At 47.4% G+C, this 24,971-nt stretch overlaps 1 protein-coding gene across 2 annotated transcripts in view; it reads left to right on the plus strand.

Annotated features, from left to right (window-relative positions):
* The window catches only part of LOC119976260 (carboxypeptidase B-like), a 61,416-nt gene extending 37,544 nt beyond the window's left edge, over positions 1-23,872 (plus strand). The window contains exons 1-11 of one of the 2 annotated variants that reach the window (XM_038816626.1): positions 5,691-5,776; positions 5,889-5,964; positions 6,062-6,186; positions 6,303-6,405; positions 10,219-10,320; positions 11,178-11,282; positions 12,542-12,652; positions 14,768-14,858; positions 16,641-16,843; positions 21,409-21,493; positions 23,638-23,872. In XM_038816626.1, the coding sequence (XP_038672554.1) occupies positions 5,694-5,776; positions 5,889-5,964; positions 6,062-6,186; positions 6,303-6,405; positions 10,219-10,320; positions 11,178-11,282; positions 12,542-12,652; positions 14,768-14,858; positions 16,641-16,843; positions 21,409-21,493; positions 23,638-23,825 (1,272 nt within the window). In that variant the 5' untranslated portion in view covers positions 5,691-5,693 and the 3' untranslated portion in view covers positions 23,826-23,872. Of the gene's footprint in view, positions 1-5,690; positions 5,777-5,888; positions 5,965-6,061; positions 6,187-6,302; positions 6,406-10,218; positions 10,321-11,177; positions 11,283-12,541; positions 12,653-14,767; positions 14,859-16,640; positions 16,844-21,408; positions 21,494-23,637 lie in introns of those variants that run through there. The other variant, XM_038816625.1, reaches the window with a different exon arrangement.
* The last annotated feature ends 1,099 nt before the right edge of the window (positions 23,873-24,971 follow it).

Below are 24,971 nucleotides of genomic sequence, written 5' to 3' on the forward strand. Positions count from 1 at the left end.
ACAACATCAGAATGGGAGCAACAATAGGCCATTTAGCCCATTGAGTCTGCTTCACCATTCAATGAGATCATGGCTGATTTGATCATGGTCTTGACTACCCGTTCCCAATATCTCTTGAGTCCCGTATAGTTCAAGAATCAGTCTATCCCAGCCTCCATAGTGCACAGGGGTAGAGAACTCCAAAGATTCACAACCCGCAAGAGAAGAAATTCCTCCTCATCTCTGCCTTAATTAGCCCAGCCCTTATTCTGAAACTCTGCCCCGAGTTCCAGATTCCCCCGCAAGGGGAAACAAGCTCTCAACATCTGCCATGTCAAGCCTCCTGAGAATCTTTTACATTTCAATAAGATCACCTCTCAACTTTCTAAGCTTCATGCGTATAAGCCCAAGCTGCTCACGTTTTCTCAAAGGACACAGTGGCACAGTGGTTAGCACTGCTCCCTCACCACACCAGAGAGCTAGGTTCAGCTCCAGCCTCGGGTGACTATGTGGAGTTTGCACTTCCCCCTGTGTCTGTGTGAGTTTCCTCCGGGTGCTCCGGTTTCTTCCCACAGTCCAACATTGTGCAGGTTAGGTGGATTGGCCATGCTAAATTGCCCCTCAGTGTCCAAAACGTGAATTGGTGTTACGGGTATAGGGTTGGGGCATTGGCCTATGTGGAATACTCTTTTGGAGGGTCAGTGCAGATTTGCTTGGCTGAATGGCCTCCTTCTGCACTGGAGGGATTCTATGATCCCATGAAACCCTTCATCCCAGGAATCAACAAAGTCAACCTTCTAAGACCTGCCTCCATTGCAAATATATCGCTTCTGAAGTAAAGAGACCAAAACTGTACCAATGCCCTGTACCAACACTCCCCTCCTTTTATACTTCATTCCCCGTGCAATAAATCCAACTTCCCACTTGCCTTCCTATTTCCTGTACCTGAATGCTAACTTTTTGTGACTCGTGTACAAGGACACCCAGATCTCTGTACCACAGTATTCTATTTTCTCTCTCCGTTTAAATAATATTTTGCTGCACTATTCTTTCAACTGATCTGATGTATTGCATTTACGACCGCGTTTCATGTCTTCAGGGCATCCCAAAGTGCTTCGCAGCCAATTAAGTACTTCAATGCAGTCACTGTAGTGATGTAGGAAATGGAGCAGCCAAAACGCACAAAGCAAACTCCCACAAACTGCAAAGAAATAAACGGTCAACTCATCAGTTTTTTGGCAAGGGTACGGACAAAGCTCAGACAGGGATCCCAATACTGGGGCCTTCCCACATTCTCAGCCTGGTAGATCTCAATGGATCGTCATGAATTTGGGGAACCAGCTGGGCGACTGAACAACACCTGTGGACATCATTAAGGGTCTTTGCCGGGAACTGTCCAATGGGAGGTACAGAATGTTGGACGGCAGGAAGCTGTTTGCAGGGCATGAAGAAACAGAATCTATCAATCACGAGGACAGGCTGGCTGGAGGGATTCCCAATCATGAAGTCAGGGAGCCCAGGTCACGGGAAGTCTTAGCTTTCCCAGTGGGAGCCATGTGAATACAAAAAAACAGATTAAAACTTTACCTCTTTGGACCTCATCTGGCCCGATCTCTTCCACGTGCTAGTTTTATCTGGTGGGGATGCTACAATTGGTTGACTAACATAGAAGACGTTTTGAGACTCTACAGGAGATGATAGAACTTTCTCACTTCAGCAGAGACCCCTGACAAGTCCTCGGCTCAACCACCTTCAGCTGTTTCACCCACGGCCTTCCCGCCTTCATAAACTCAAAAGTCAGGATATTAGCTGATGCTTGCAGCATGTTCAACAACATTTGCAACTTCTCAGACACTGAAGCAATTCATGCCCAAATATAGAAAGATCTGGACAATATCCAGGCTTGGTCTGAAAAGTGATAAGTAATTCTCGCGCCTGAGGTTTGGGTGATCCTCAGGTTAAATCATCACCAGTCAGCTCTCTCTCTCTCCCCCCCCCCCCCTTCCCCTCAAAGGGGAAAGCAGCCTATGGTCATCTGGGACTATGGCGACTTTACCTGACCTAACATTGCACCACACAGGTTCCAGGCAATGACCATCTTCAAAACGAGACAATCTCACCATCACCCCTTGACATTCCTATGAACATACGAAATGTGAGCAGAAATAGTCCATTCGGCCCCTCGAGCGTACTCCCACGTTCAATAAGATCATGCCAGATCTGTTTGTGTTTCCAATTCCACGTTCCCATCTACCCCTTTGTCTCTCTTGCCTAACAAGAATCCATCTGGCTCCCCCTTAAAAATATTCAATCACCCACCCACCACCTCCTCCACTGCCTTCTGAGGCAGAGTTTTCCAAAGCCACACAATCCTCTGAGAGAAAAGTAATTCTGCTCATCTCTGTCCTAAAAGGGCGACCCCTGATTTTTAAAAAGTGCCCCCTTGTTCGGGAATCACCCACAAAAGAAAACACCCTTTCCATGTCCACCGTGTCCAGACCATTCAGGATCATGTATACTTCAAACAAGTCAACTCTCAGCCTTCTAAACTCCAGAGAAAACATGCCTAGACTGTCCAGCCTTTCTTCAGAAGACAACCCACTCATTCCCGGTATTAATCTAGTCAGCCTCCCCTGAAATGCCACCAATCAACTTACATCCTTCCTTACAGAAGGAGACCAAAACTGCACACAATATATGAGATGTGGGGCACGATTTAACTAAATGGGAACAATGTCCCTTAGTGAGCCCGTTTAGCAGCCTGTTTCCTAGCGCTCGCCGTGCTGAGAAACACACGGCTATAAAGCAGCACTTGCATTAAATAAGGGTCCTCAACAGGAACTGCGCGACTGAGGCTGCATATAGCCCCGTTACTACACCGAGGAGCTCCTCTCGCTGGAACTCCTCAATATAGCAGGAGATCGGGACACCATTTTTAAACAGAGTCCCGATCTCTGAGGCCCCTGATGCGACCCCCGACCCACCCCAAGCCTCAAAGCACAATGGGAGCCTCCCCACAACTCCCCCCGCCCTGCCCCCCCCCCCCCCCCCCCCCCCCACAGGATACACCCAGCCCCATACTAAAAATGACTACCTGGTATCCTGGCAGTGCCAACCTGGCAGTGCCCCTGCCAGCTGGTAGTGCTACCTGGGCACCTTCGCAATGCCAGGTTGGCATCCAGGCAGCACTGCCAGTCTGCTAGTACCAGGGTCCCTGGGTGGCACCAGCAGTGGCAGCATACCACAGGGCATACAACTGGGGGCCTCAGTTCCCCTGGGAGACCCCCACAACGGCCATTCTATCTGGTCTCCGTTTCTGGAAACAGGCATTGAATGGTGCTCTCCCAAGGTGTCTGAGGTGAAGGAGATTGATTACAAACTTCAGGTAACTTGGGAATCTCCACATTAAAGTGAGACTAGCTCTCTCACTTTACGATGCAGATTCGCCGAAAAGTGAACCTAAAAACTGTGGGCGGGATTCACATCACAATGTCTTGCAAGATCGCTTTGCGATCTGGGTAGATCCTGGGAGCAGGAAGTCTCCTAGAAGGAGGTGGCCTTCTAACGGCCACGCTGCGGCTGCTTTTCGGGCGGCGTGTGGCCGTTCGATCACACCCGGTGTCTCACCTCATTGCCCATTGCAATCATTAAATCCCCCCCCCCCCCCACCACCACCACCATCACCACCCACACCACCACCAGCAATATCCTGCCGGTTACTATTGACCAGAAACTAAAATGGACTACCCAAGTGACTCACCTGCTGACTCTCCAAAGCCTGTTCACCATCTAGAAGGTACAAATCAGGAGTGTGTTGGAATACCCTCTCTGGATGTGTGCAGTCCAACAACACTCGAAAAGTTTGAAACCATTCAGGACAAAGCTCCCGTTTGATTGGCATCCCTTCCACAAACATTTTTGTCCTCCATCATCAACATACCTTGGTGGCAATGTGTATCACCTACAAGATGCAGTATGGAAACTCACCAACGATCCTTGGATAGCACCTTCCAGACCCACGACCATTACCGTAGAATCACAGAATCACAGAATTGTGCAACAGGAGGCCATTCGATCCATCATATCTGCACTGGCTCTCATAATGAGCATCATGACTTAGCGCCATTCCCCTGCCTTTTCCCTGGACCCCAGCACATTGTTTCTATTCAAATAATCACCTAATACCCTCCTGAATGCCTCGATTGAACCTGCCTCCACCACACTTCCAGGCAGTGCATTCCAAATCCAAGCCACTGGCTGTGTGAAAACATTATTATCACATCACATTTCCTTCTTTTGCAAATCAATTTAAACCTGTGCCTCTTCATTCTTGATCCATCTGGAAGGACAAGGGCAACAGATACATGGGAACACCACCACCTGGAAGTTCCTCTCCAAGTCACTCACCATCCTGACTTGGAAATATATCGCTGTTCCTTCACTGTCGCTGGGTCAAAACACTGGAGCTCCCTCCATAACAGCACTGTGGGTGTACCTACTCTACACTACATGGACTGCAGCAGTTCCAGAAGGCAGCTCTCCACCACCTTCACGAGGGTAATTATGGATGGGCAGTAAATGCTGCCCTACCCCGTGATGCGCACATCTCATGAATTAATTTTTAAAAGTACAAGCCCTGTTTGTAAAAGAAGAATAAGAATTAGTTAACTTGAAAAAGATTTGCACTGCTGTTGTTTCAGTATTTATTGCCTTTCAGAGTCAACCATCATATTGCTGTGGATCTGGAGTCACATGTAAGCCATCCCAGTAAGGACAACAGATTTCCTTCCCCAATGGGCATTAACGAAGTAGATCCATTTTTACAACCATCGACAATGGTTTCATGACCTATTATTTCTATTGAATTCAAATTTTACCACCTGCCAGGGTGGGACTCAAACCCAGATCCCCACAGCATGAGTCTGGGCCCCTGGATTATTAGCGCACCGACAATACCACTACACCACTGCCCCCTCCATGCAGTCTGAACATTTGGATCCCAGTTTCTCAACCTTGAATCCTTGACTGAACTCGCATGTTGATGAGGCCATCAATTCACGCGACACGTGGTTAGAAGCGAACAGTGGTTTTAATCGTCTTACAACAGAGCCTGCCTGTGACAAGATGAACTCTAGATGAACTGGCAGGCAGGCTCACAACAGCAACCTTTATACTTCCGGTTAGGGGGAGGAGTAATGGGCAGAGCCATGGGCGGAGCCAAGGGTGGAGCCCAGTACAAGCTCCTCATCTCCCCCTATGGGTAGAACCGCGCAACTACACATGATCTAGTACAAGGTACAGGCTCAACACACGTTGTACAATACAGTGTGGATTATTAGTGTTTAGAATTCACCACACATGTGGAGCAATCTTGTGACAAGGCCCATTCTAAATGCACTAGACAGTCCACAAAATGCATCTGATTCTCACCGTGTTGTCTGTGTGTGTGTGTGTGTATATGTGGGTGGGTGTCTATCTGGCTGTGTGTAGAATCGCCACCCAGACAGTGGCTGATAAAAATTGCACTTCCAGAGTTGCCAATTCTTGTTCCATTACAATAATTAGGGATATTAATTCCGACAAAGAAAGAACCCTCAAGGTCACTAAAGTCATAAATCGCGCCATATCAGCCAAATAACAAACAACTGGACAAGCCTCTGCTGCCAGTGACAGGGCAACTCCAGCAAATAAAAGGCAGCATTGAGTCAGTTTTTATGGTCAGAAGAATGAAGCTACTTTGTCTCCTCGGGCTGGTGTCGGCTGTCCTGGCTGGCCCTGCCTCACAGCGATTCGATGGGTAAGAGAGCTCTCCTGTGTGTCCTATAGTGTTAAAGGCTTCCGCAAGTAAAGGGCCTGACTCACTGGGTTCCTGCTCATTGTTTGTACTCTGCTTTTTTTTTCTCGCAAAGGGAGAAAGTATTTCGCCTGAAGCCAACGAGTGATCGGGCAGTGTGGTTTGTGAAACGCCTGGCCGCCATTGCAAAGGTTCGACATCCATCCACGAACTGTAAACATCTCCCGATGCTGTATTTGAATGACATGGTTAAAGTACTCCTTTCCCGCTCCCTCCCATTCCATGCAGGTTGACCTGTGGCGACCCGACTCCATTGATCAAGTGGCTGTAAACAGTGATGTGGATTTCCGGGTGGGAGCTCAAGACATAAAGAAGACAATAGATCTGCTGGAGAAGAGTGGATTAGAATATGAGTACGCTTCATCAAGCCTCCAAAGTTTCAGCTCACAAGGTAGTAATGCAACTGCTTCTAGTGATGCCGGTCCCGAGTGTAATGCTTTTTTTCCTCTCTTTACTTCCATCTATCCAGAGTTTTAATCGAAGACCTTCAAGCAATGATTGAACAACAGCTTGACAATAAGGAGCGTTCATCCACTTTGCACAGCTACGTAAACTACAATGACATGGATACGGTATGCCTTAATCTTATCTTCTAAAGAGATATCTGTTCCTCTGCTTTTGTCCTTGTTTGGTTAGGTTATGTGTAACCGTTGCTGAGATCGACAGTCGGATTTAGGATAGAGGGAAGCAGGGTTGCTACGATGTGGAGATGCCGGCGTTGGATTGGGGTGAGCACAGTAAGAAGTCTTACAACATCAGGTTAAAGTCCAACAGATTTGTTTCAAATCACTAGTTTTAGGCGCACTGCTCCTTCCTCAGGTGAGTCTGAAGGCTAGTGATTTGAAACAAACCTGTTGGACTTTAACCTGGTGTTGCAAGATTTCTTACAGGGTTGCTACAGCAGCTTATGTGATAGCAGGACAATTGGATGCAGTATTAGGGAAGGACGGAACTAATTTTTTTGGAGGTTACAGTGAAGCAGGATATTACACCATCAAACTGGCTGTGTGAAAAATGCCTTTCCATTTTCCCACATTACAATGATCAGAGCGCTGCCAAACATTGCATGTGTGATATACGTTCGGACATATTGGAAGGACTTTTTAATATTGGAAAGCTGATAATTGTTAAAGCCCAATTTTAAGCATTCGCATTCAATGAAAATGGAATATGTGGAGGAAGGATTAAAATAGTAGAGTCCTTAACTCCTCCTTCACACGGTACCAGTAGGGGGTGGCATTGTAGTATTGTCACTGGACTGGTAAACTAGGGACCCAGATTCAAATCCTGCCACTGCAGATGGTGCAATTTGAATTCAATAAAAATCTGGAATTAAAAAATTCTAACCATGACCATGAAACCATTGTGGATTATCGCAAACGCCCATCTGGTTCACTAATGTCCTTTTAGGGAAGCAAATATGCTCCCCTGACTTGGTCTGGCCTATATGTGACTCCAGACCCACAGCAACATAGTTGACTCTTAACTGCCCCTCAAGGGCAATTAGTGAAATGTGTTGTATTATGCTTCTTCATGTAGCATAAGCTGCTTCCTTGATGTATGCTCTGACAAAGGAAGGTTCAGACTTGGGGATAGGTTTAACACATTTATTGAACAGCTAACAATTCTCCTACTTGAGTCTGACTCGCCTGCTGATCTTGCTATAGTAACTCAGTCTAACTAACCAGTCTGCTCTAATCCATGCGGTGGGTGTGATGCTTCCCTGATCTGCCCCGTCTCTCTGAGTGTTGCCTATGGAAAGAGAAAGAGCATGTGTGCCCTGTCCTTTTATATGGGTTGCCCCTTTGTGGTAGAGCCAACTCTGGGTGTCTTGACTGCCCATTGGTCGTGTCCAATTCTATGTGTTCATTAGCTGTATGCCTGCATGTCTTGATGTCTCTGGTGCTCCCTCTAGTGTTGACTTAGTCCTAGTGTATCTACATTAACCCCTTGTGTATTTACAGTGATGCATATCACCACACCCTGCTGGTCCGGCGCCGCCTCATCATCCTCATACCTCTCCTCATCGTCCTCCTCCTTGGAGGTGGCCACACGTTTGTCATCATCAACCTCCACCTTGTCGCCCCGCTGCTGTGCGAGATTGTGGAGGGCCTAACTGACCACCACAATGCGGGCGACCCTCCCCGGGGGTGTACTGGAGTGAACCACCAGAGCGGTCGAGGAATCAGAACCGCATCTTGAGCAGTTCGATGCACCGCTGAATCAGAGCAAGGGTGGCCACATGTACCTCGTTGCACCGTGTCTCCACCTTGGTCTCCGGCCTTTGTGCTGGCATCATTATCCAGGGCCTCAGCGGGTACACCTTATCTCCTAAGAGCCAGCCGCCCATCCTGGGGTGGACCCCGAAAAGGCTGGGGATTACCGACTGCCCCAGGATGTAGCAGTCATACACACTCCCCGGGAAGCCATGCACACATGTGCATGATCTTCATGTGGTGGTCGCGCACAAACTGTATTTTCAGGGAGTGGAATCTCTTTCTGTTAATGTAGGGCACTCTCAGATGGCCCGGTGAGCACAGGACAACATGCGTGCCATCTATTACCCCCTGGTCCTTTGGCATCCTGGCGATGGCAGAGAAACCTCCTGCTCAGGCATTATGTTGGGCTTGTCTGTGTCAAAGTTGATGTAGTTTTACGCCCGGACAAACAGGGCATCTATGACATGTCAGATGGTCCTGTGGGCTGTAGCCTGCGAGATCCACACAGGTCCTCGCTCGAGCCCTAGACGGATCCTGAGGCATAAAAAGTCAGGGTTGCGGTGACCTTGACGGCCACCGAGAGCGAGTGTCCTCCTTCTCTGACTGTGGACATGTTCGCGAGGACCTGGCACATGTGCTGCACTGTCTCCTTGTTGAGGCAGCACCTCGTGTAGCACGCGCTGTCCGTCATCTCCTCTAACGACCAGCCACGCCTGTACATACTGGGCCATCGTGGGACTCCGCCTCTGGGTTCCTCCCTGGCCTGATGGCCGGCAGGGTCCTCAGGGTGTGGGGCAGGGTCCGGCACATGGGCCGCCGCCTCGAGCATCTGCTGATGCTACTGCTGCTGCCACCCACGCAATCCCGACCACAGTAGGCTCCCCTCACCGGATCCCAGACCCTGTACCCCGGACACCCGCTCACAATATCAACCTGACCGAGCACTGGACCCTCCCCGTGACACTCACCCACCCTCTGGCAGTGGACATGCTCCCTCACATCCACAGGGTGCACCGGTGTTGGCTGCTGCGTGTGTGGTGTTGCCTCCCGCAGTGTTCAGGCATCACAGTCTGATTGGGATGCTAGGCAATGACTCCCACATGCTACATGGCCCGCCCACCCATTGGAATCCACTTGGGTTCTGTAAAGTGCTCACTTAACCACTACTTGCAGCCTTCAGCCACACAGCCAGAGTCTTCAGCAGTCGATAGGGGTTATGGGTGGTCAGTGGGGCAGATGGTAAGGGTTGCCCCCGTAAAGGATTCACACCATCCAGGGGTTGGCATGGTGGTGCCACACACTGTTGCCCACCACAATGCCTTCCCCCCCACCCTCCCATGGTGGCCTACCTCTGCAGAGGGTCCCCCAACCCTGGACTGGGATCCCCCCCCCCCCCTCAAAGCCGAGGGACCCCCACCATCTTCCGAAAACTAAAGTGGCAAGTCCAGCCGCCTGTGCACTTTGTGAAATAAGATGGCCATTCACCTCCTTGGCTCCCCACAGAAGCCCAGGTTAAATTTTTAAAAGAGGAGTACTGGGCTCTGCCCAGTGGATTCCGATCGCCTCCCTTCATGCCCCCACACGCCATCCCTGTGCTCCCTGCCACAGTTGCCCTTGAACTTATCTGGGCCTCCGGCTCCTGAGCCTAGTCTCCCAACTGAGGGGCCGAAGGTTCGCCTGCCGACACTCACCATTCATACGTATTATCCTCCAGTGTAATATAAAGCTGTCAGCATCCTCGTAGCATAGATCATAGTGAGGGTGAGAAAATGCAATGCGACGTCTCACCTGAAAGACATAAACCGGGAATCCCCAACCCCAGGGAGTCCCGTTACCTCTCCTAGCGAGAACGGGGAATTTGGAACTCAGCCAAAACTCGATACACTGCAGTGGGAATGGAAAATTCTGCTGGCATGTTCGGACGGTGGATCCCGCCCATATTCTCCAACAGCAAGGCGAGAGTGCTACCATCGAACCAACTCAGAAGCGTTTATTGTAATCCCTTTGTTGGGATACAGACATCCCTGGAAAATCCAGCAATTATTGTCCATTCCTAATTTCCTTTGAGAAGATTATTGTCTTCTTGGACCTGGGAGCTTGCTAGGTCATACCAAATAATCACTTGTCTTCACATTTTGAGATGTTATTTTTTTTTAACCGAAACAGATCAATACTTGGATGACTAACACCGTGGCCAGACACTCAAACCTAATGTCTCTTCAGAAGATTGGAACAAGCTATGAAGGGCGACCGATCCATGTCATTAAGGTAGCTTGAGTTATTGCTATGGGCATTTTAATTGAAGAAAATTTACGTTAAGAGGTTCAGGGAACTTAACCTGGAATCATGGGTGGGAAAAGGCATATTTAAAATTGTTTTTTTTTTAAATGAAGAATATCAGCCCACTCGTTGTGTGTTGAGTAGGAAATGAGGACCAGCATAACTGATCTCATCAAAGAGCATCTTGAGCTCAATGCAATTTGAGGATTTACAGTGGCTAACTTATGGAGTATCATCCCGAGGAAATGTGACTTTGAAACATAGAACATAGAACATAGAACAGTACAGCACAGAACAGGCCCTTTGGCCCTCGATGTTGTGCCGAGCAATGATCACCCTACTCAAACCCACGTATCCACCCTATACCCGTAACCCAACAACCCCACCCCCCTTAACCTTACTTTTAAGGACACTACGGGCAATTTAGCATGGCCAATCCACCTAACCCGCACAGTGGACTGTGGGAGGAAACCGGAGCACCCGGAGGAAACCCACGCACACACGGGGAGGATGTGCAGACTCCACACATACAGTGACTAAGCCGGGAATCGAACCTGGGACCCTGGAGCTGTGAAGCATTTATGCTAACCACCAAGCTACCGTGCTGCCCCAAAACATTTTTTCAAAAATACAGCGACTAATGATGTTGTCGGAGGAAGATAATCAAAATGTGCATTTGAAACTAAGAAAGAGAAAGACTAAAGTGATCTGAGTGCATCTACTGCTTAAATAGACCTAAATGGAGTGTGAGCTGGGTTGTGTGATTGGCTGTTTTCCATACCTGGCTCTTAATTTGCAACACTGTTTTAGTTACTTTAGTTATTTATTTTGCTCTTTTGTTAAAGATTGGCAAGAAAACAGGTCAAACTAAACCTGCGATCTTCATGGACTGTGGAATACATGCTCGAGAGTGGATTTCCCCAGCATTCTGCCAGTGGTTTGTGAAAGAGGTAAGTGCAAAACACACTTTATTATCGATCATTTTAAAAGAATTACGAATTACGACTCTTTTATAATTTGATAATTCCAATTATGTCATTTTGTGCCAAGTTATATTAAAGGTCCCAGTGCCATGGGCTGACATTGTTGGCTAAATTTGGTTTTGGATTTGGGTTTGTTTATTGCCACGTGTAGCAAGGTACAGTGAAAAGTATTGTTCTGCGTGCAGCTCAGACAAATCATTCCGTACATGAAAAGAAAATACATAATAGGGCAAACATAAAATGCACAATGTAAATACATAGACACAGGCATCGGTGAAGCATACTCTCTACCAGGTCTGCATCAAGGTGAATGTCAGGTGATCAGTGTTAGCTTCACTGTACTTTGGCATATTTATTCGGGGGTTATTTCAAGAGCATTCTGTTTCCCATCTGATTCCAGTCACGTCTATTGTTGCAAATTTCAAAACGCAAAATAACTTTACCCCATTGCCAAGTTGTACATAATCGTGAACTTTTCCACCGCTGCATTGTTGGGATCTTTCTATGTAATATTTGCAAAGGCTGAAGAATTCTGGATCGCCCTTTGATTCTGAATTTAGAAGCCTTCCAATCGAATGATTTTCCAGATTACACTAGTTTGGCTGCGCCCATCTGAAAATAACCTTATCTATCCTACCATGCATTGATGTAAAAACAGCCCTGTCAATCAGTATGCATGGATCTGCTGAAAGACGTATTGATTACCATACATGGGTCTGAACATAGCCTTGTCAATCCTACCATGTAGTAATCTGAATGCAAAAAGAGGAACATCATTTCAAAGTATCCATATATTATTAAGTCAGGTTATTAACATTATGTTGCATTATTCAAAAGCTTAAACGGCACGATTGCACTTATTTTCACAGACCACATTATTGGGTTGCTTAAAACAGGGAAATTAGCTGCTGGAGTGAAATCACAATTTATTGGGAGACAAGTCAAAGGGTGTATCTATGTAAAAACAACCAAGTTTGTGAATCCTGGGAGGGATTCTCCGCCATTGGGATTCTCCGTTGTGCCGGCGCCCGGGGGTTTCCCGATGGCGTGGGGCTGCCCCACAATGGGAAATCCCATTGAACGGCTGGCGTAACGGAGAATCCCGCTGGCGGGTCGGGAGCAGAAAAGTGGCGCAGCGGGGCGGAGAATCCAGCCCCCTATGTTCCTGAATTGAAGCTTCATTTAGTATAAGAGTTGCTTTTAATGCACATCCCTCTTCACTCTAGGCTGTTGCCACCTATGGATCCGATCCCACCATTACCAAAGTTCTGGACACCATGGACTTCTTTGTTGTGCCAGTCTTTAACGTTGACGGTTACTCTTACACCTGGTCTAATGTAAGTATTAATATGTCTGCAGAATTTTGCGGCCCTTCTCGCCGGCAGGGTTTTCCGCTCCCGCTGAAGTCAATGGCTCGTCGTATTTTACGGCTAATGCCTCGCCACGACGGGACCACAAAATACCACCCCGATTTTTTAAATGTCAGGAAGTGTATGCATCTGGCCCCCATCTAGGGAACTTACTGTGCCTACTGCAATGTACAGTTTGAACATCCTTTATCCCTACATCCAAAAACCAAACACATCCAAACCCGATTGTTGTTTTCAATGGCTATGCAGTTAATTTGCATATTAATAAAGCAATGTTACATTATGTTCCAGGTGTAATAAGTCTTAACAGGTAAGAAGTAGGGTGTGAAGGAGTTGGCAAATGGAGAAACAATTTAGTTTGTGTAGACTATAGCTAGCCCAGGCTTAGGCTATTGTAATGTAACTAGGCCTAGGCCAAACATATATAGCTGTAGATCCAAAAAACAGAAATATCTGAATACCAAAACCCAATTGGCCCCAGGTCATTTGGATAAAGGATAACTGACCTGTACTGATGTAATGGTGTATGTTAGCAGATCAGTGTATCAATACCGAGCAGCACCTTCATCCAGTCACAAATGGGTTCCCTGTAACAGTGGTGATGCCGTGGGAAGTGTGGTGATATGCATGTGCACAGTTTTGTATGTAGTTGTCTATCAAGGTATATAGTTATCGATGCGACCTCCAACCAGCTGGTGGCGATAGAGATTTACCATGTGACTCGAGATATCTGCCGGTTGGTAATAAGTCGTATAAAGCACTAAAAGTAGCTCCAGGAGAATTCACTGAATTAATTTATTTTGTTACCATTTGTATCATAGTTCATCAGATATCTTTCCACATGTTTATCTTGTTAATAAATCAACTTACTGGTCAAAGAACTAGATGTTCTGTGTTGATCTTTACTCTGGCCACAACACAGAACGTAACAGCAAGCTTTTCAAAGTCACTTGTGCGATGATCGATTAAATTGATTTTATTCTTAATGCACGGGATTCTAGGCATTCAATTGATTTGTAATTTACTATAATGCTTTGTGGTGGCTGAATAATTCAGTGCCCATTCGGTACAATTACCGGATTTTCCGAGTTTAATACCAGACTTTGGGGGATTCATTCGACAATTCTGTCCATTTGTCATGGAAAAATAAATCACTGGTTTTGTTTTGATTTGATTCCCTGGGCTTACTAGTCAGGGGAAGAAGGAGTAGAGAGAGGAAGCAACGAAATTTGACAGCAAAAAACTCTTCAGCAAGTTTGGTTGACAATCTCAGGATAGGTCGACCTTTGCCCTGAGGCGTGCTCATTTCCCCAACAGCAAAAGGTCAGGAAAAAGGGCAAAGACCATTTGGTCCATGCGCCTACCCCTGTACGGGTGTCCTGGGATTTAGCACTTTCAGATGTTTTCGGAGAGCTGGGACTTCCCAGCATCATCTCAGAGGTCATACACACTTGCACATATACACACACATACATTGCCTCTCATGAATTTCATCACTTACTGTGCACATTCACAGCAAATATATGACAAACATGATTAAAATTAAAAAGTTGCCTCTGCACCGATACAACGGGACTTTCACAACCTTGCTGGTTAGTATCGGTGGGCGAAGACCTTTCCCTGACTGGCAGAATCAAACCACAAAACAATAAATTTGGCTTTTGTTATTTTCACTGCACTCACCGCAGCTCTCACAACAAAGATGCAAAGTTTGGGGTCGCCATTGATGCCCATTATCGTAGAATTCCTCATACCGAAGAAGGCTGTTCAGCCCATCGAATCTGCACCAATCCCCCCCTCGAAAGAGCATCCCACCCAGGCCCACTCCCCCACCCCACCCCCACAACCCCACCCACATGGAATCGTACAGGACAGATTGAGGATATCGTGTCCATGCAAGCTGTTTGAAAGTGCAAATTTATTTAAGCCCACACCCCCACTTTTGCCCCATAGCCCTGCATGTTTTTTTATTTCCACTTCAATTGCATATCCAATTCTACGCCATGGATATTATGGTGGGACGTGGGGGCTCCGTTGTACGTGTGTGTAACATGTCCTCATTTGTTGTCCGTTTATCTGAAGAATCGCATGTGGAGAAAAACCCGCTCCAAGATTTCAGGCAGCAATTGCCGCGGAGTTGACCCAAATAGAAACTGGGATGCCGGCTGGTGCAGTAAGTACTTTCTTTTTGTTGTCACAGGGGTTGATGGCAGGATGGTGAGAGAAGTTATTTTCAAACGTATACATACATGGAACAGATATACTTCCTCTCCCCTTTTGGAATAATTTTTAAATCGGAATCATGGGGGTAAAATTTGCCTTGGGCAATAGTGCTAAACTGGTGATGCATATTGACCCTTTGTTATACACCCATCTTGATTCTTGCTCTATTGATGTTAATGGAATGGGATATCTGAAGGGGAATTAAACACAGTTGTCACAATATTGTCCAAACCCAAAAGGATTTTCCATCCCAAAGCACTTTGTCAGACCATGTTAATTTGTGTTTGGCTATAAATATAAGGCACCTGATATATTTACTGAATGCTAAAGAAGGCATTTTCCTGGAGATTCTGCAACACCTGTGCCAAAGTTACAGCAGACTCAAATTGGAGATTCCCTGCTTGAATGCACCCCACTTTTTGGAGTATTTGCTTCGATGAATATCGCTGAAATGTGAGACATATTGCTGAAGGTTCAGGAAGCATTCATCAGGACGCTTAGGGAGCCTATCATTCCCCATTGCTTTCTTAGCTATCGCAAAGCCTCTGCCAATCAGCATCCTTTTCTCCTGTGGTTTAAATTGTTGTGATCGTTTGAAATTTGGCATTCTTGTGTTTGCCCTGACAAGTGCAAAACATAGGCCCCAACAACTTTGAATCATAGAATTTACAGTACAGAAGGAGTCCATTCGGCCCATCGAGTCTGCACCAGCCCTTGGAAAGAGGACTCTACTAAAGCCCATGCCTCCACCCTATACCGGTAACCCAGTAACCCCACCTAACCTTTTGGAAACCAAGGGGCAATTTAGCATGGCCGATCCACCTAACCTGCACATCTTTGGACTGTGGGAGGAAACCGGAGCACCCGGAGGAAACCCACACAGACACGGGAGGAAGTGCAAACTCCACACAGGCAGTCACCCAAGGCCGGAATTGAACCCAGGTCCCTGGAGCGGTGAGGCAGCAGTGCTAACCACTGTGCCACGGTACCAATCAATGTTTCTCTTTTTAAACTTTCCTTTCTCTTCTCAGCCTTATTGGAGTGTCACGTTCAAGCAAAGACTGTAAAAATATCTCACTGTCATCCTGTGAACAGAGTTAATGCCGTGACCAAAGCACTAAAAATAATGAGACAGTGAAGACACTGGACAAACCTTCGTATCCTCCATTACCTCAATGCATTCCCTGATGACTGGGGGAAAATAGGGTATTTTTCAGCACTGTAGCCACCATCGCTGAAGAAATCAAAGTAAAAGGCAGTAAAAAAAAAAACTACTGCCCCCCCCCCCCCCCCCCCACCCCTCTGTGCCAGGGTAGATGGCTTGCCATTAGCTGGTGTTGGGATCTCCCAGTCCTGCCAATGCCAGTGATATTTTGCCATGTTTGTTGGTCGTGCCGCTGGGGAACCCACCGCAGGGGGTCACCACCAGCGAGACCGGAAGATCCTGCTGGCATCAACTATAACAATCATCACTGCTGCTTCCCCTAGCTATAGTCCTTCCCATAAACTGGAATGCCAAGGGTTATGTGAAAAGAAAGGCTCATGTTTCCATTACAACCCAAACTTCAGAAAAGTCTTGCTTAAAATATCGGCGAACTTTCTTCTCTTTTTGATGCTGAATATTCTGCGGTGCATTTCCAATGTTTTTTTTACTTGCTTTCAGGCTATTTAAAGAGTAGGGATAAATTGGGAAAATCACATGTCCTGCTAACTGTCACATTGTGTCCTGCAGCTATAGGTGCCTCATCGAACCCTTGTTCAGAGACATACTGTGGTCCTCGGATAGAATCTGAGAAAGAAGTCCAGGCTGTGGCAAACTTCATCCGACTCCACAAAGAAAACATCAAAGCGTACCTCACCATGCACTCATACTCTCAGATGTGTCTCTTCCCTTATTCCTACACTTACGATTTAGTGCCGAATCACAATGAACTGGTAAGTGTCTCAACACATTACTCATTCACAGACCATCCTCTGCATGGCAGAATTTGACCTTTAAGATTTATTTTCTTCAAGTGGCAGTGACTCCAGTGGAAGGTGGAGTGCTTGGCTCTGCATATGGGTGCACATCTCCCTTTCACAATGTATTTCCCCTTGCTTATCAGGAAGTTCTGCAGAGTAAAGTTGCTTCTTCCCCATAGAGAAGGAGGATAAGCCAGATGTCTACACACCAAGGGTGACTTCACACACCACCTGGCAACGGGTGCTTGGTCAGGGAATGACTTATGTGGCAGATCCACAAGATCAGAAGAAATAGGACAGCGCGAGACCCGGGTTCAATTCCGTCCTCAGGTGACTGTGTGGAGTTTGCACCTTCTCCCCGTGTCGGTGTGGGTTTCCTCCGGGTGCTGCAGTTTCCTCCCACAGTCCAAAGATGTGCAGGTTAGGTGGATTGGCCATGCTAAATTGCCCCTTGGTGTCCAAAGGTTAGGTGGGGTTACAGGGATTGGGTGGGGGAGTGGGCTTAGGTGGTGGTCTAGGCTGAAATGTTCCTCACTTAACCTATCTGTATTCCAAGGCCGCAGGGTGTAAAAGGAGAAGGAATTTGCTTGCAAATGTCACATCGGAAGGCTCGACAAATGATTCATCCAATGGCCCAGTCAGGAAGTGTGCCACATGATGTCATACTAAACCGTTCAGACTACTACGGTTCAGTAACCCTTGATCTCTACTGAGTCTGTTTCCCCTTGCTGGAGATTCCAGGACTAATGGCCATTGCCTCTGGATAAAGGGTCGACCATTGAAGACTGAGATGAGGAGAGATTTCTCCACTCAGGGTTGTCAATCTTTGGAATTCCCTACCTCAGAGGGTTGTGAAAGCTCCATCGTTGAATACACTCAATCCTGAGTTTGATAGATATTTGGATACCAATGGAATCAGACTGGATGTCCTATTGATGCTTTTATTTCTCATGCTCTTTGGTCTTAGTTGGGACATTAATTGTCCAAAGGAATTGGCCTCAGTGAACCTGGTTCTGGCAGGGTAGGGAAGTCAACCAGGGATTCCATTCTTCATTTCTATTCTACACCATAAGTATTAAAGTAATGTGTTTTATTGTTGAAGGAGGACAGGTTTGGTTGTGCTCCCACTGATTGAGTTGTCTGCTAACTTGCAATCAATTAACTTCTGCATGGGAATGACAAGAGAACATGGAGGACAGGTAGACCATACAGCCCATCAACCCTGCTCCAGCATTCAATATGAGCACAGCTGATCAAGGATTTAACTCCATTTTCTGCCCACTTTATCCCTTGTTTCCCCGAGACAAACAAAATGTCTATCTCAGCCATAAATATATTCAATGATTACACATCCACAATCCTCTGGGGTTGAGAATTCTGAAGGTTTGTGTAGAGATATGCATTAACAAGTATTTGTGTAAATACGTCTCGCCTCCGACCAGTAGGTGTCAGGCAAGTAATAGCACGTTACACTGTAGCCTGGGGGGAGCCTTGAGGAGAAACCAACGTGGTTGGTTGTATTAGTTCCAGTTTTATAGCATTAGTTTCCTACCCACAGTTTATTATACTATAATGCAACGCATGAGGATGCAGTAGCTGCTATGTCTAAGGATAAGGCTCATATGCAACAGCGATACATTGAGCTGTTCTTGAACTCCACTGCGGGAGGAGGATCTGGCAGCTATGGCAGTAACTATGGAGGCCATGTAATGGGGACCCAGGGTGGTTACGGGAGCTCGGGGAACCATGGGATGTCCAGTTATGCTGGTTACGGGGGCCAGAGCAATATGGGCTCTTATGGTCGCAGGAAGCAGCAACGGTGCTGGAGGATACTACAGCAACTCTGGAGGCATGGGAATGGGGAGTAACATGGGAGGAATGGGGGGCATGGGTGGGAGCGGAGCCTGGCGGATGTACCAGTAATTCTGCACAGCCTCATGGTGACACTGGCTGCTTCTAGACATTTTTGTTTTCATGTCTGCAGGACTGATAGTTCTGGGTCAATAATATTCCTCTGTTTCTATAACAGGATCTGTATAATATAGTTTGAATTTGGTGATAATGTTCCTTCAAATTTTCAGATTTCATTTTTGCTTCTATTTTCCTTTTTAGTTGAGTGGTAAGAAGGAAATTCTCCTGAAATATTCCAAGTGTAATAAAAGTTTTTAAAAACTATTTTGAAATGTTTGGTTGTGACTTGCAGTAGTCCTATTACAAAACAAGATCATAAGAGCTTGTGATTAAATTAAAATTTGAGATGTTAAGTAAAAATTTTTAAAAAATTAAAAAATATTAGGAGATGGATATTAGGATATTAGGATATAGATCCTGTACTATAGGTACGGAGGTAGTCCCTGCCTGCTGGATCCGCCCAGTAGGCGGAGTATAAATATGTGGGCTCCCTGTACAGTAGCCATTTCGCCAGCTGCTGCAGTAAAGCCTCAGTTGTAGGGCAGCATGGTGGCCTAGTGGTTAGCATTGCTGCCTCACGGCACTGAGGTCCCAGGTTCGATACCGGCTCTGGGTCACTGTCCGTGTGGAGTTTGCACATTCTCCCCGTGTCTGCGTGGGTTTCGCCCCCCCCAACCCAAAAATGTGCAGAGTAGGTGGATTGGCCACACTAAATTGCCCCTTAATTGGAAAAGATAATTGGGTAATCTAAATTTATTTTTTAAAAAGCCTCAGTTGTAATCAACTCTCGCCTTTCTGCAATTGATCGTGCATCAATTTATTACTCTAAGATGTGTGGCCTCCTACAGCAGCTGGCAAAAAGAGGCCCAAGCCAACGTTTAAACTATGCGGCCTTGCAGGCATTACTTGGCTGGCAGGAGATTCACTCTCCTCACTGACCAACGGCCGGTAGCCTTTATGTTTAACAACACACAACGGGGCAAGATCAAGAACGATAAAATCTTGAGGTGGAGGATCGAGCTCTCCACCTACAACTACAAGATTTTGTATCGCCCCGGTAAGCTCAATGAGCCCCCAGATGCCCTATCCCAAGGTACATGTGGCAGCGCACAAGTAGACTGATTCTGGACCCTGCACGACAACCTTTGACACCCGGGAGTCACACGGTTGTACCACTTCATAAAGGCCCGAAATCTGCCCTACTCCGTCAAGGAAGTCAGGGCAATCACCAGAGACTGCCAGGTCTGTGCGGAGTGCAAACCGCACTTCTACCAGCCGGACCGCACACGCCTGGTGAAGGCCTCCCGCCCCTTTGAATACCTCAGCATGAATTTCAAAGGGCCCCTCCCCTCCACCGACCATAACACGTACTTCCTCAGTGTGGTCGATGAGTAATCCAGATTCCCGTTCGCCATCCCATGCCCCGACGTGACATCTGTCACCGTCATCAAAGCCCTCAACACAATCTTCGCTCTGTTCGGCTTCCCTGCCTACATCCACAGTGACAGGGGATCCTCATTCATGAGCGATGAGCTGCATCAGTTCCTGCTCAGCAGGGATATCGCCTCCAGCAGGATGACCAGCTATAACCCCCGGGGAAACGGGCAGGTGGAGAGGGAGAACGGGATGGTCTGGAGGGCCTTCCAGCTGGCCCTACGGTCCAGAAATCTCCCGGCCTCCCGCTGGCAGGAGGTTCTCCCCGCTGCACTGCACTCCATTCAGTCGCTCCTATGCACTGCGACTAACGACACACCCCATGATCGTCTCTTTGCCTTCCCAGGAAGTCCACATCCGGGGTGTCGCTCCTGACTTGGCTCGCAGCTCCAGGACCGGTACTCCTCCATAAGCATGTACAACACCACAAGGCGGACCCGTTGGTTGAAGGGGTGCAGTTACTCCACGCTAACCCCCAGTATGCCTACGTGGCGTACCCCGACGGCTGCCAGGATACTGTCTCCCTCAGGGACCTGGCAGGTTCCACACACACACACACACACCTCCAGCCCAGCGCCATCCTCCCCTCCCCCCGCGCATCCAGCAGCAACCCCCCCCCCCCAGGACCATCCATCCTTCCCCTGCCCATGCCCGAGGATGAAGAGGATTTCGGCACACTCCCAGAGCCACCGAGACCAGAGCACCACCGGAATCGCCGCCACTACTGCGTCGCTCGCAACATCACATCAAGGGCCCGGACTGGCTACACCTGTAATTGGTTTGGGACTGTTAAAGCACCTTGTACTGGATTTCAAAATTTTTTTTTGCCTCTGTATATTAAACTTGCTCTGTATATAGTTGCCCGTCACCCCCGCCGGACTCAATTTTAACAGGGGGTGAATGTGGTAATCACCACTGTTGTGTATATTAGGAGATGTGTGGTCAGACTCTGTACTACAGGTACGGGGGTTGTCCCTGCCTACTGGCTCTGCCCAGTAGGCGGAGTATAAATATGTGTGCTCCCCGTACAGCAGCCATTTTGCCAGCTGCCGTAGGAGGCCACACAGCTTAGAGTAATAAAGCCTCAGTTGTATTCAACTCTTGTCGTTGTGCAATTGATCGTGCACCACTTTGTTTAGTACTTGCTTACTTTCAAAATGCTGAATGACCATTTTCCGCATTCTCTGTTTCAGAATAACCTTGCTAGAGGAGCAATTCGCACTCTCGCCAGCCTCTATGGAACACAATTCACCTATGGTCCTGGAGCTACCACCATCTGTAAGCCTTTGGTTTCTTTCCACATTTAGTCCCCATTTTAAACAAACAAATAAATTGGTGATGACAGTGATATAACATGATTGGTTACCAGCATCCCAAAATCTGGAAATTCAACCCCAAAACTCTTCTCCTCCTTTATAATGCGGCTATGAACACACCACCATAAGCACATTTCTGGTCACCCTTCCTGACACACCGTCTTTGCCTCCATTCATGTGCCTAGGAAGCACCTGGAGTTAGTTATTTATTTTGAAAGTGCCACTTGAATGCAAATTGTTACCTGGTAACATGGAAATGCACAGCAAGGCAACCTGCTTCTGAGGTTCATAAATAGGTTAATTTAGTAAGGGCACGGGGGGATCGACACCAAGTAAAATAAGAAACAAAGGGCGTGAGCTACGCGAATAAGGACAGAGTACTGTAGCGCGCAGGATAAGCAGGTGTTTTCCCACCACTCGGAACCCCAAGAAACACGCCACCGCCACTCGCTCTCAATACTATCACATCCTTCAGCTGCCATGTTCCCCACTCTCGAGAACTCCCTGCCTAAACCTATCACTTCTCTACTGGCCCCTTCTCCATTTGAAACCATTCTATGGGTGCGAGTTAAAGGCCACTCCGCGCCCAAAAAGCATCTCGCTGCGGGACAGCATGGCCGATGAAAGCCGGGAGACCCCGCTCCCCAGGATCTACCTGGCTCTCGACGCCTTTCGAGATCCAACAAGATGTCACAATGTAAACCCCGCCCATTGTGGGAAAAATCGCTTTTTGGCAAATCAGCGAATTAAAGTGAGCTGTCTCACTTTAATGTGCAGATTCCCAAGGTACCCGAGGCGTGGGATCAATGTCCCTTGCATCAGAGACTTCGGACGAATGCCATTCAGTATTGGTCTCCACAGACATGAACCAGATGGAATGGCACGTATGGGGATCTCCCAGGGAATTGTAGGCCCCTGAGTGCATATCCTTTGGGCAGAGTGGTGCTGCTGCCACCTGGGCACACTGGCACTGCTAACCTGGAACATTGGCATCCAGATTGGCAACCTTGCACTGCCACCTGGGTGCCAGCTTGGCAGTGCCAAGGTGTGTAGGTGATACTGGCAGGGACACTGCCAGGGTGCCAAGCTGGCATTTTTTGCATGGGTGTTATCAGGCCCAGGGTGTCATGTGTTGGAGGGGGGGGGGGGTAGTGCAGGGGTGCCTGGGGACCCTTGCATAGTACATTACGGCTTGTGGGGGAGTTAGGGGCCACTTTGGAGGCCTTGAAGATCGGGAGGTGATTTTTAAATGGCATCCCGATCTCTCGCTACACTGAGGAGTTCCAGCGAGCGGAGCACCCCATTGCACATAACGGGGCTATGAGCTCCCCCACCATGACCACATCTAAAACAAAGTGAATATTGTTGTCATATATGCAGAAAAACCCATCAATGCACTCCCCAGCAAGTTAATAGTTTGGGGATGCAAGGTGGTTAAGATTGGTTAGGTTGTGATCAAAGCAAGGTCGGGGGTCGGGGGGGGGGGGGGGCGGTGCTAGGAAGAGCAGACCAGAAGAGGCCCAAGGAGTAACATTTCTCCCTACTGGCCTCACGAAACCTGATCGAAAAACACCTAACACAGTCTCCTGTAGAAAGGTGCTGCACATAGATAGATCACAGAGGTCTACAGCACAAAAAAGGCCCTTTGGCTCTTCCACACTGGCAACTTTGTAAGGCCTTATTTAGCTGACAATTAAAATGGTGAAGTCACGTTCCAATTTGTTTTAATGACGCTCTGGGCCAGACGGGCTGATTTCAGTCAGATAGGGTGAAGGAGGAAGGAAGGAGATGAGCGGGAAACAGATCAGGAACACAGAACAACAAAGCATATTCCAACTCCCCCCCCCACACTCCACCCCCGCCACCCCTCCTCCTTACCTCACTACTACAGCATTCCTGCCTATTGACACACTGGACGGGAGTGGGACAGGAAATGGTGTTAACATTAACCCCTCTGTTCCCACCTGACACATGAAGCTAACTTTGCTCTGACCAGACAGCATTTCCAGCATTTGCCCGTTTCCATTTGAGGCTTTTGTGGAAAGTGCAAAACTGCCCGGTTGAAATCTTCCCAGTGCGAATACTTTGTCTATTGTCTTTGTGCAGATCCCGCCGCTGGAGGTTCTGATGACTGGGCCTATGATCTGGGAATTAAATATTCCTTCACCTTTGAACTCCGTGACACTGGCAGACACGGCTTCCTGTTGCCTGAATCCCAAATCAAGCCAACATGCGAAGAAACCATGCTGGCCATCAAATATGTGGCCAACTATGTCGCCAACAATTTGTATTGAAATAAAACTGTAGAAAGCATGTTAAAATAAAAAAGTCTGACAGAATAGAGTCCAGTATTCTCAATACGGGGAAGTCAGTGAGGGGCAATATTCATAGCATTTGCACCATGACCACATTAAAGCAAAGTGTATATTATTGTCATATATGCAGAAATAGGGCAGCACGGTGGCCTAGTGGTTAGCACAACCGCCTCACGGCGCTGAGGTCCCAGGTTCGATCCCGGCTCTGGGTCACTGTCCGTGTGGAGTTTGCACATTCTTCCCGTGTCTGTGTGGGTTTCGCCCCCACAACCCAAAAATGTGCAGAGTAGGTGGATTGGCCACACTAAATTGCCCCTTAATTGGAAAAAATAATTGGGTAATCTAAATTTTTTAAAATTTTTTTAAAAATACGCAGAAATACCGGAGAAATTTAAACACTTTTAGTAATATTCAGCATTATATTTGCATGGTACTATTATTATATAATCATAGATTCAAACAGGACAAAGGAACCCACCCAGAACATCTAGACCAGTTCTTTCAAAGAGACATCCAATCAGTCCACACTTTCCCTATATCCCTGCAAATCTTTCCCTTTCAAGTATGTATCGAAATCCCTTTTGATAGTTACAACTGGATCTGTATCCACCAGCCTTTCCGGCTTTAGAACTCAGTGCTCGAAAACAAAGTTACCTTATCTCACTTATCAGTTATGCAGCCTGATGCACAAAGACTTGAGTTGGGTACAACTGAGGCTTTATTGCTCTAAGATATATGGCCTCCCACAGCAGCTGGCGAAATGGCAGCAGCATGGGAGACTCACATATTTATACTCTGCCTACTGGACAGAACCAGCAGTTGAAGCTGTGCGGCATTGGAAACATTACCTGGCCGGCAGGAGGTTCACTTTCCTCACTGACCAACGGTCGGTAGCCTTCATGTTTAACAGCACACAGCGGGGCAAGAACAAGAATGATAAAATCTTGAGGTGGAGGATCGAGCTCTCCATCTACAACTACGAGATTTTGTATCACCCCGATAAGCTCATCGAGCCCCCAGACGGCCGATTCCCAGTTACATGTGCCAGCACACAGGTAGACCGACTCTGGACCCTGCACAACAGCCTTTGTCACCCGGGACAATGTACCTGTAGTACAGGTCCCA

Source organism: Scyliorhinus canicula, chromosome 13 (genome assembly GCF_902713615.1).
Source record: "Scyliorhinus canicula chromosome 13, sScyCan1.1, whole genome shotgun sequence".
NCBI lineage: Eukaryota > Metazoa > Chordata > Chondrichthyes > Carcharhiniformes > Scyliorhinidae > Scyliorhinus > Scyliorhinus canicula.